Source organism: Carassius auratus, chromosome 20 (assembly GCF_003368295.1).
Source record: "Carassius auratus strain Wakin chromosome 20, ASM336829v1, whole genome shotgun sequence".
Lineage (NCBI taxonomy): Eukaryota > Metazoa > Chordata > Actinopteri > Cypriniformes > Cyprinidae > Carassius > Carassius auratus.
Window position 1 is genome coordinate 3,324,419 of NC_039262.1, and position 12,500 is coordinate 3,336,918.

At 33.2% G+C, this 12,500-nt stretch overlaps 1 protein-coding gene across 1 annotated transcript in view; it reads right to left on the minus strand.

The window, feature by feature from the left end:
• The window catches only part of arhgap39 (Rho GTPase activating protein 39), a 36,878-nt gene that overhangs the window by 6,502 nt on the left and 17,876 nt on the right, over positions 1 to 12,500 (minus strand). The window contains exons 3-7 of the mRNA XM_026290444.1: positions 11,079 to 12,264; positions 6,718 to 6,882; positions 4,957 to 5,356; positions 3,578 to 3,651; positions 1,509 to 1,708 (exon numbers count right to left, since the gene is read on the minus strand). Coding sequence (XP_026146229.1) covers positions 1,509 to 1,708; positions 3,578 to 3,651; positions 4,957 to 5,356; positions 6,718 to 6,882; positions 11,079 to 12,264 — 2,025 coding nt within the window. The remainder of the gene's footprint in view (positions 1 to 1,508; positions 1,709 to 3,577; positions 3,652 to 4,956; positions 5,357 to 6,717; positions 6,883 to 11,078; positions 12,265 to 12,500) is intronic.

Sequence of the window (12,500 nt, forward strand, 5' to 3'; positions counted from 1 at the left end):
CAGAGATATATCTGCAGAACATAGAAATAAAAATGAGAAAATAAAAAGTAAGAACAAAGAAATAAAAAAAGAGAATAAAATGTAAGAATATAGAAATAAAAACGAGAAAATAGAATGTAATAATAAAGAAATAAAAAAATAAAATAAAATGTAATAATAAAGAAAAAAAAATAAGAATAAAGAAATAAAACAATAAAATAAAATGTAATAATAAAGAAAAAAATTAAGAAAAAAGAAATAAAAAAAGATAAGAAAATGTAAAAATATAGAAATAAAAATAAGAAAATAAAATGGAAGAATAAAGAAATAAAATTAAGAAAATAAAATGGAAGAATAAAGAAATAATAAAATAAAATAAAATGTAAGAACATAGAAATAAAAACAAGAAAATAAAATGTAAGAATATAGAAATAAAAACAAGAAAATAAAATGCAATAATGAATAAATAAATAAAAAAATGTAAGAATAAAGAAATAAAAACAAGAAAATAAAATGTAAGAATATAGAAATAAAAACAAGAAAATAAAATGTAAGAATATAGAAATAAAAACAAGAAAATAAAATGTAAGAATATAGAAATAAAAACAAGAAAATAAAATGCAATAATGAATAAAAAAATAAAAAAATGTAAGAATAAAGAAATAAAAACAAGAAAAGAAAATGTAAGCATATATAAATAGAAAAAATAAAATAAAATTTAAGAATAAAGAAATAAAAAAGATAATAAAATGTAAGAATAAAGAAATAAAAACAAGAAAAGAAAATGTAAGCATATATAAATAGAAAAAATAAAATAAAATTTAAGAATAAAGAAATAAAAAAGATAATAAAATGTAAGAATAAATAAATAAAAACAAAATAAAATGTAAAAATAAAAAAATAAAAGAAAATGTAAGAATAAAGAAATAAAAACAAGAAAATAAAATGTAAGAATATAGAAATAAAAACAAGAAAATAAAATGTAAGAATATAGAAATAAAAACAAGAAAATAAAATGTAAGAATATAGAAATAAAAACAAGAAAATAAAATGCAATAATGAATAAAAAAATAAAAAAATGTAAGAATAAAGAAATAAAAACAAGAAAAGAAAATGTAAGCATATATAAATAGAAAAAATAAAATAAAATTTAAGAATAAAGAAATAAAAAAAGATAATAAAATGTAAGAATATAGAAATAAAAATAAGAAAATAAAATGTAAGAATAAATAAATAAAAAGAAAATAAAATGTAAAAATAAAAAAATAAAAGAAAATGTAAGAATATAGAAATAACAACAGTAAGACAAAAAAAAACACTAAAACAAAGTGCAAGTACATAGAAATAAAAAATAAGAAAATAAAATGCGAGAATAATAATTTTCAATACAGTTAAAGAGAAAAGGCTGAACATATATATAGGAGCCTGATATAAAACTGCTTATTTTAGAAGACAGTTTCAGATTGCACTGAGAGGCTTCTGACTCTGAACTCTTCAGATATAAACACATAAGATGAGAGATGTGTGACCTGAAGATGCCCTCGGTCTGGTCTCCGTTCAGACTCAGCACTTCCTCAGACAGACGCGTCTGGACCCAGGGCAGCTGGCGCTCAGGATAACGCTCCTTCTGCATCGACATCACTTCCTCCAGAGACGAGCCGAACATGGAGGGCCTGAAGATGGCGTTACGAGCGTGAGCGATCTCCTCCATCGAGGGCTTGTTCAAACCCTGCAGAAAACAGATCAGAGCTACGATCATCACAGTGCATGCTGGGATTGCTGAGTGTGCAGACGAGCTCCTGCACATCACCCAGACTTCATGTTATTATGCTGCCAAACGTTTCGCTCATACAAATCAATGAACAACGCACTTCAATCTTATTAAAAATGCAGAGCTAAAATACAGGATTACATTTGGGACTCTTTCACAAACCCAAATATTTTCAATTCACACGCTTCATCGTAAAACAATAATAAAATAATGTGCGTAAATATCTTTGAAAATAATATCATGACTGAGTTAATTACTTTTTTTGTTTTAAAATATTATTTATTTTAAATGCATATTTAAGTTTGAAAATAATATTGTCACTGTTTAGAAAACATTATATGTTCTTTGATTAAATTTATTAGGAAAATATTATTTTAAATGTATAACTTTTAAAGAAATACTGTCACATTTTTCATCTAATTCATCTATAAAAAATCTTAATTTAAATAATAAAATGCAAATTATTCACACACACACACATGTATACACACACACGCACATATATATATAAGTTTTTAAATAATATTGTCAAAATAATAATAAATTATTTACAAAATTGTTTTTTCAAATTAATAGAAGGGTTAATAATTTATTTGCATAAAGAAAAGATGAAGAATACTTCTCCACCAAACACATGTATGTGCTTCACACCCCGTCAGGCGTGTGCGATGATACCCATAATGCATCAGTGCTGTCAGAGTGCATATCAACACCTCACTGTCTGTCGTCACGGAGACGTCTCCAGGGCAACAGGAGAATTCCGGAAACTGAATGTTAATTAAAACTGTTAAATAGCAGGATAGAGCAGACCCCCACGACACTTCACAGCCAATTAACACACGCAGCGCTTCAGACACCAACAGACCTCTGCAAACACTCAACCATTCATTCAGCACAAAAACACAAGCAGTTTTAAGCCTTTTAATTAAAATAATCACATTTAATTCAGTGTGTGACATTGCATATAATTTGAAATATTTTTATTCATATGATAATCTTTCAAATAATATAATAATAATAATAATATAACACAAATATTATTAATAATAAATGTTTTAATAATAAATTAAAATTTAATAAAAAATAAGATAATATTATAATATCTGTAAGTTTTAAAATAATATCATCAAATTAATAAAATCACAAATCTTATAAATTTTTTATGTTATAAATATATTTTATAAATAATATAAGTTTTAAAATAATATTTACAATAAAATATTTTTTAAATAATAAAACAATACTGATTACATTACAATAACGTCTGCACTAATTGCATACATTTAAATATTTTAAATTTGTATAAGCTATAAAATAATGTAATTATATTATTTAGAATAATGTAAATATTATCAGTATTATTTTGTAATTTTAATGTTTTTATTTTAGAAAAAAAAATATCGTAGAATGTTATTATTTAAAAAAAAATTTTTTAAATACATGTAACCAGTGACATTTTATATTAAAATAATAATTTCGACAATATTTTTTTCTAAAATACAACTATTTAAACAACAAAATACAGATAATATTAACATTATTCTAAATAATATTATTAAATTATTTTATAACTTATATGAATTTAAAATATTAAATATATTATAATATAATATTATATTATAATATTATAATATTATATATTTTTTCTAAAATAACAAAACAACACAGATAATATTTTAATTTTTACTGACTGTATCCATTTTACATGTTTTAAATTATAGCTAATATTTTCAGGTCTTAAACTTCATTTTTAATTCAGTGTGTTATATGCTCTCTCTTAGTCATTATTCGTGAAAGCAGAGTTTGCAGAGAAGAGAATTCCCGCACCTTCTTGGCTCCGGTGAGCGCAGCTTTCTGCAGTTTACGGTAACAGTATTTAGCATAGCTGCTAATCGCCACTCCTGCAACACAGAAACACAAGCAGACGTCAAATATAACGCAGATTCAGCTTCAGACGTTCAGCATCTTAAGAGTCTAATAATAACTGTCGGGTCAGTGTCTTAATTTCACTTTGCTGCATGCTTTATCAGCAAAATGTGCATCTTTTATATTCACTGATTTAAAAACAGTTTTGACCTTCCATTCCATTCTAATCTTGCTAACTCTTTAAAAATATTGCAAATTTGCACACTATCTATTTACTGTAGGTTCACATCCTAGTGAGTGCTTGACCATTGCTAATATCACTGGAATACTTATATTTTAGATAAAAGTGTTGGTATAATTCACTCTGAGTTCTGAGATAAAATATTACTGAACAGCAGCATTATAAAAATGTAATTTATGCTCAAAGTTATTGAAAAAAAAGTTTGCAATTGAGTTAAGAAAAATTTAATAATTCCTAAAACAAACACACACACACTCACACACACACACACAGACACACACACACACACTCACTCGCGCACACACACACACACACACACACACACGCACTCAAACGCACACACACACACACACACACACACTCAAACGCACACACACACACACACACACACACTGTATCTAAATGTATCTAAAATTACAAATGAAAACAGGAAATATAAAAATGAAACCAAATTCAAAATGTAAACATTAATTAATTAATTAAAAAAATGCCATTATAATAGTGTGCCAGTGACAGTTTAAATACTTTAAAATCATATTATCAAATATTCTAAATAAAACATTACTAAACTAACTTTAAAATCATTTAAATTAAAACTAAAAACTTCATAAAACTAAAAACTTTAAATTATTATTTTATATATTTAATACCATTCATATTTTACATTTTTATATTACTACATTTCATATGTTTATCATTTAATACAATAAATGGACATAAAAAACAAGACCTAATAAAAATGACTAAGAAATAAAACACAACAAAACGACTAAAACTTTAACTCAAAATTAAAATAATGAATCCAACCCAAAATACGAACAAAAAATATCAGTGATACTAAAATACAATGTGTGTGTTAAATCAACCGAGTGGAAAAAAATGTCTGGAATTGATTTATTTGGATAGTGCCCAGATTATAAGCTATTATAAGTATAACTTTCTTCTTGGTTTTTTTTGTTTTTGTTTTTTTGTGAAATGTTCTAGCAATTTCTGAGTGAAAATGAGTAAACCCTGCATCATTTTGTTAGAGCTTGGCTTTTTAATCCTGAGTTCCTGTTGCAGCAGGAAATGCATGGGTTGTTTGGCAGGATGTCTGTACCCTTGGTGTCGTTGAGAGGGTCCATGTGTCTGCAGATGTAGCCCTCCAGATAGTTGTGGAAGCGAGGCGTCGGGGGGAAGAAGGCCAGACAGATGGCCATGAGCTCCCATCCTCTCTGGAGACTGTCGTAGCGGAAGTTCTCCGTGGTCTGTCTGCAGAGCTGGATGTAGAGCTCGTCTCTCAGACCCTGACAGCTCCAGCCCCTCACAGCCACCTCCAGAGCCACGGACAGAGGCTCGCCTTTGCCCCGACGGTCGCCCATGTAGGTCTGGACGAGTTTGAAGAGCTCCACGGCCTCGCGCTTCACCGTCCGGTCTGTGGTCATGATCATGGGCTTCTTGATGGGCTCGCTGCTCCACGCTAGCATGTTAGCGATGGACACTTTCCTCCTGAACAGACCCTGGAACACAGGAGCAATTCTGTTTTAAATTTTTTTGATTTTTACATTTTAATTTTTGGAAATTTATATTTTTACATTTTAATTATTTCTATATTTGTAATTTTAGTTTTAGAATTTTTTTTACTGTTTTTGTCATTTTTATTTTTATATTTTACATTTTAATTTTAGAAATCTATATTTTTACATTTTAATTATTTCTATATTTTATATTTTTAATTTTAAATGTTCAATTGTTTTTGTCATTATTTTTATATTTTACATTTTAATTTTAGATTCAGTAATTTATTTTTGTTTTTTTTATATTTATTTTTTACATTTTAGTTTTATAATTTTTTTATTTTTGTATGTTTAGTAGTTTTTATTAATATTTGGAATTTATTTTTTATTTTAATATTTTACATTTAAATTTTAGTTTTAAGTATGTTTGTCATTTTTATTAGTTATTATTTTTAATTTGTTTTTATTTGTATGCTTTACATTTTAATTTTAGATTTAGTAATTTATATTTGTATATTTTAACATTATATTTTATATTCATTTTTATATTTTTAATTTTAGTTTTAGTCATTTTATTTTGTTTTTGTCATTTGTATTCGTTTTTATTAATATTTAGAATTAATTTTTATTTTTGTATTTTAAATTTTATTTTAGATTTAGCAATCCTGTTTGTGTTTTTCGTAATGTTTATTTGTTTTTAACAATATTTTGAATCAGTGTTCATTTTTTATATTTTCACATATAAGAATTATTTTTCCATATTTAGTTGTAGTAATTGTGTGTGCTTTTGTAAATGTTATTAGTTTTTATTAACATTATGAATTAGTATTTATACTTACATGTTTCATTTTAAATTCAGTTTTAGTAATTTTGTAGTTTTTCTTTTTTTTTTTTATACAGTTTCAATTTGTTTTTATTTATTTTAGTACTAAAACTAAATAAAAATAATATAGCCTTTGCACCTAATTAAAAATAAATATATTTTCTTAATTAATTATATTACTTATTCCATTTCAACTAATTAAACTATTTTTTAAGTTTCTAGTTTTATTATTTAGTTTTATTCATATTTTGAGTTTTTATTTGTATATTTTCCAAAGCAACTATAGTAATGTAGTTTCTATTAATATTTTGAAATAGTCTTTAGTGTTAATACAGTTTTTATTAATTTTTATCTTGTAATGTGCATCATTAAAATCCATAGCAGTATAGCAGATAAAATGAAATCTTCAATAATATGTCTTTGAAAGATGATCAAAACATATAATGCAATGCAATCCAATGATGACTGAGACCTTAAGGAATATGAAGGAATCACACAAGAGACAGTAGGTTTGTAGGGTTTAACGGGTGTTTTGGTGTACCTGCGTGTGCTTGTTGAAGTGTTTGGACGCCCAGTTCTCGATGTCCGTCTCGGAGGACGGTTTGCGGAGCGTGAACTCTGGGAAAACGCCGCAGCTCGCGCTGGGCATCATGTTACGAGCGTTACGACTGGCCTCGAACTGAGAACACGCCCCGAGATCCTCCGACTGAAAGAAAGAAAACATTGTGTGTTGATGCTGAAGAGCAGCATTGAGAGCAGAGGAAGCACAGATAATAAACCGATCTCAGTCACAGGAGCGGGTCAAGAGGAGGCCGAGAGGAAATGAGTCAAGCCCCAAAATAATGAGAACAACAGCAGAAATACCTCCTTCAGGCAATTATACAGTTTCACATCATTCAAGCGCTTGCTTTCCTCTCGTGGCCTCAGTAACATCAGCTGTTACCAAACGCGTCATGCAACTTAAATATATTAATAACATGGACCTGAGAAATTTGTACAATTTCGATAATTTCCGAAGAAGGGGAAAAACACAAATATAAATATTTATCTATTGGATGATGCTGTTTATTTTTAACTGGCAAACATTACTTTAAATTATGGAGCCCCGCACATGACATGCATGAAAAAATAGTAGGCTAAATCGTGTGCACGATTTACTAATTCATTCCCTCGATTTATAAATTGTGCGCATGATTTACTCATTAATTCCCTCAATGTACTAAAATGTGCGGACGGTGTCTATTGCGTTCCCTTGATTTACTATTTTGTTCACTCAATTTATAAATTGTGCACATGATTTACTAATTCATCTCCTTGATTTTCTAAAACGTGCGCAGGATTATTATTGCGTTCCCTCGATTTACTATTTCGTTCACTCAATTTATAAATTGTGCGCATGATTTACTAATTCGTTCCCTCAATGTAATAAATCGTGCGGATGATTATTATTGCGTTTCCTCAATTTACTATTTCGTTCACTCGAATTGATCAATTGTGTGCATGATTTACTAATTCGTCTCCTCAATTTTCTAAAACGTGCACAGGATTACTATTGCGTTTCCTCGATTTACTATTTGTTTCACTCGAATTATAAATAGTATAAGTAGTATAAATCGTGTGCACGATTTAGCAAATTGACTGAATGCAATAGTAAATCAAGGGAACGCTATAGTAATCGTGTGCACGTTTTAGAAAATTGAGGGAACGAATTATTAAATCATGCACACAATTTATTTATTTTTTCTTGCATGTCATGTGCGGGGCTCCGTATTAAATAGCTTCTTGCAAGCATTATAAAATAAGAAAAAATAAATAAATAAACAGTTAGGTTTATGATTAAAATTAGAAAAGAATGCAAATTGCTGTTGGGGGTAAGAAAAAATAAGAAATTAATAATAATAATAATAATAATAAATTCCAAATAACTCAATAAAAAAAATTGGAAGTGGATCTTGAAGTGGATTTTGTTTGCATTTTAGAAGGTTTTTTTTGTAGTGAAAGAGAATAAAACAAAACATGTTTTTTTTTCCCATAAGTATAGCATTAAAAACTAAATAAAATAATAATAATTAAAAAAAAAACAATTATTTCAAAACGCTTTTGTTTTTGAGAAAGTAAAAACGCACAAAGTTTCCTCGGATCACCCTTAGCAACTGCATAGCAACGTTTTAAAGCATACTCAGAAATACCTTAGCAACTGCATAGCAACACGCTAAAAACTGCATAAAATTCCCAAGCAACCATTTTTGAAGCGGAGTACACAGAAAAAGAAGTAACCGCGTGTGACCTTTCCAGTGTGATTACGTATCGCATGCGCATCGCCAGAGATGGGAGTAACGCATTACAAACCTAGCAATATTACAGTTATATATAACTTTTCTTGCTGTAATTGGAGTAATATAACACAGTGCTAATACAATCTGGGTAATATTATTACTGGTGCCACTAACAAGGTCAGATAAAAGAGAGAATGTGTGAAATGTGGTGATGTCAGTAGTGTGTGCTGGTGATGTGAGTGTGGGGCCTTACATAAGTGTGAGCACTCTTCAAACCGCACACGCTACGCTGAAATATTGATGGGCAACAGCAGGGCGTGTCTGTGTGTGTGTGTGTGTGTGTGTGTGTCTGTGTCTGTGTCTGTGTGTGTGTGTGATCTGCTTGACAAAAACACTGAAAATACCTAAAACCTCCCAGAAAACACTGGAAATGGAGAAACATCACATACACCAACACACCGGCCCTGAAGAGTCAGCAGCTGCAGTTGCTATGGCATTCTGTGTTTTTTTTTTTGAGTGCTGAGTCTAAGTTGTGAGTGAGTGCAGTTGCTAGGAGATTCTGACAGGGTTTTAGAGTGTTGCTATGCAGTTGCTATGGTATTCTGAGCGTTTTTTTTTCAGGGTGTTCTTTAAAATGTTGCTATACAGTTGCTAGAGTGTTTTTCAGAGTGTTGCTAAGGGGTTGCTAGGGTGTTCTTTAGAGTGTTGCTATACAGTTGCTATGGTGTTCTTTAGAGTGTTGGTATACAGTTGCTAGGATGTTCTTTAGAGTGTTGCTAGGGAGTTGCTAGGGTGTTCTTTAGAGTGTTGCTAGGGAGTTGCTAGGGTGTTCTTTAGAGTGTTGCTAGGGAGTTGCTAGTGTGTTCTGGGGTGTTCTTTAGAGTGTTGCTATACAGTTGCTAGGGTGTTCTTTAGAGTGTTGCTAGGGAGTTGCTATGGTGTTCTTTAGAGTGTTGCTATACAGTTGCTTGGGTGTACTTTAGTTATACAGTTGCTATGGTGTTCTTTAGAGTGTTGCTATATAGTTGCTAGGGTAATCTTTAGAGTGTTGCTAGGGAGTTGCTAGGGTGTACCTTAGAGTGTAGCTATACAGTTGCAAGGGTGTTTTTAGAGTGTTGCTAGGGAGCCGTTAGGGTGTTCTTTAGAGTGTTGCTATACAGTTGCTAGGGTGTTCTTTAGATTGTTGCTAGGGAGTTGCTAGGGTGGTCTTTAGAGTTTTGCTAGGGAGTTGCTAGGGTGTTCTGGGGGTTCTTTAGAGTATTGCTATACAGTTGCTAGGGTGTTCTTTAGGGTGTTGTTATACAGTTGCTAGGGTGTTCTTTAGAGTGTTGCTAGGGTGTTCTGGGGTGGTTTTTAGAGTGTTGCTATGCAGTTGCTAGGGGATTCTGACAGGTTTTTAGAGAGTTGCTAAGCAATTGCTTGACTGTACTGGTTGTTTTTTAGACCAACGCCATGCAGTTGCTAGGGTGTTCTAAAGAGTGCTGCTATTCAGTTGCTAGGATATTCTAAGTGGTTTTTTGAGTGTTGCTACACAGTTGCTGGGGTGTTATGGGAGGTTTGCGTGCCTGTTCCTGCTGAAGCTGCTGTCTGCCTTCATTACTATCAGCAAATAGAGCAGAACATTAAAAATCCTCTATGGAAGCTCTCACACAGTTTAGTTTGGCTGAGCCCGGTATCTCCAGAACAAAGATATCAGTGGTTGGGTAACAGGCGTCTGAGGGTCAGCCGGCCCAATTAACCTCACTGGCAGCGCTTAAGCGGCAGGTCAGGCCTGATTCAGGACAGTTAAATGCTCATTATATCGGGCTGAAAGAGCTCAGAGTTCAGCTCATCAGAGGATTCCAGCTCATTCATGACCTCAGAGCCAATGTGTCCAAAAACACTTTCTACTGCGTCGCTGAAACTGACATCATAACACACAATCAGCAAACGCAATCGGAGTTCATCGCTGTTAATGAAACAGTGTCTTATGTCTAATAAAGCCTCAGTTTCTTTAAGTGCATTCTTTAAGAGCTTGAAACACCTCTGAGATTTAAAGTTCAGATTTAAAATCACATGTTCATAGCTCTCTGATGTTGGTCAATGGTCACGTGGCATGAAGGTAAACAATCCAATATTTCATAACTTTTAGCACAAGTGTATTGAGAGGGTTGCTATACAGTTGCTAGGACATTCTACAATGTTTTTAAAGTGTTGCTATGGTATTTCTAGGTCATTTTTATAGCAATGCTATGCAGTTACTAAGATGCTACATAGGAGTTTTTGAAGGTGTTGCTATGCTAGAGCTTGAGCATTGTTAGAGCATTGTGAGAGGTTTAATAGCATGTTGCTAGGGCTTTCTGAGCAGTTTTTTAAGCAGTTGCTAGGCACCTAAATTAAATTTATGCATTTAGCAGACGTCTGCATTTTATCCAAAGTGACTTACAGTGCATTCAGGTTATAAATTTTTTACCCAACATGCGTTCCCTGGGAATCAAACCCACAACCTTTTGCAATCAGGACTGTAATGTGTCCCAGGTATCGCAATAATCTGATTATGACTTCCAATCTGCTGCAGTGACATAAATATGGGAATTTCTGCAATGTTTTGAGTTCCTGGTGCAACGCACATATCGTTGTGCATTACCTGCGAGGGATGAAGGTAAGGTTCAGGTGATGCCAGGTTGGTTTGCACCGACAGACTCTTTTCTAGCAGCATCTGAGGAAATGCCAGTCTGTCTAGGGTGGCGCGCTTCCAATGGCTTTCCTGTAGAGCTAGAGCCTCGTCTTCGCTGAACGCCCGCACCACCGGACCAGGCAGTGGGAGGGGCATCGCCCCGTCACTCTCATACCCATCTTTCGCTCCCTGGTCAGAAGACACGCCCCCTCGCTGATGTAACATCTGCTGAGCCTCCCATGCCAACCGGGCTTGTGTTATCATCGCCCCGAGTCCAGACCCCATGCCATCACCCTCTCCTCCCGGCAAAGACGGCTTCCGGTTCTTACGTTTCCGATTGCCACCATTGAGATCGTGACTGTGCTGTAGCGTAAAGGAGCCGCCGTAAGAAAATCCGGCTGAGAGGTTATTTGAACTGGTCGTCCCGTAGCTCAGCAGACGCTCGGTTGTCCTAAACCGAGGGGAGGAGCCAGACTGCTCGACATAAACTAGCTGCTTTACATATTCCCGCCCAGCGGGGCTATACTCCCGCCCACTAGAGTTATAATCCCGCCCACCAGAGCTGTAGTCCCTCATGCCTGAGTTATAATCCCGCCCACTGGAGCTGTAGTCCCGCCCTGCAGAGCTGTAGTCCCGCCCACTTGAGTTATAGTCTCGATCCCCCTGATTGGGCGTCTTCTCGGGCGTTGAGCTCCGCTGTCTCGTCAACACCAGTTGACCGTAAGGAGATGGGCTTTGCTTGGGAGAGTGGTAAAGACCTGGTTTTCGCGCCGGAGACCTATCAGAGCCGAAAAAAGCCTGGTCGCAGTGCATGTCAGTGGGCGGTTCCTCATAAATAGGCGGGGACTGGTATTCCGAGGGAGGTTCCTCGTACAAAGGAGGCTCGTAAGCATAGCGTGGGGATGATGGCTGGGAATCGCCCGAGCAGCGCCGCTGAGTGCCGCCCAAGTCCACTCTCTTTAGAAACGGAGACTGCGACGCCGGGCGATCGGGGAGAGAAAGGGGCGTGGCTTCGGGGTCGGAAGGAGCGTTGCTGGACGAGCATCTAGAACGTGGGGAAGAACTGGAGTATCCGTTTCCCTGGGTCAGAAAACTGGGTTCTCGATCTGATACTTTGATGAGCATCCGCTCTCTGGTGCCAGTGCCCCATCTGAACCTACACGAAAGAAAATAAGACATATTTTTTTAGCAACAAAGAAAATACAGTAGTAACAAATGTTCAAATAAATCATTTGAATAAGAAATATATATATATATATATATATATAAAATGCTATTTATTAAAGGAGTAATACAATGAAAGGCAAAACAAAAAGATTCAATAATAAAAATTAATATTTGTAATTTTTTGTTTCATTTTATTTTGTCTTTTTATTTTAACTTTTTGATATT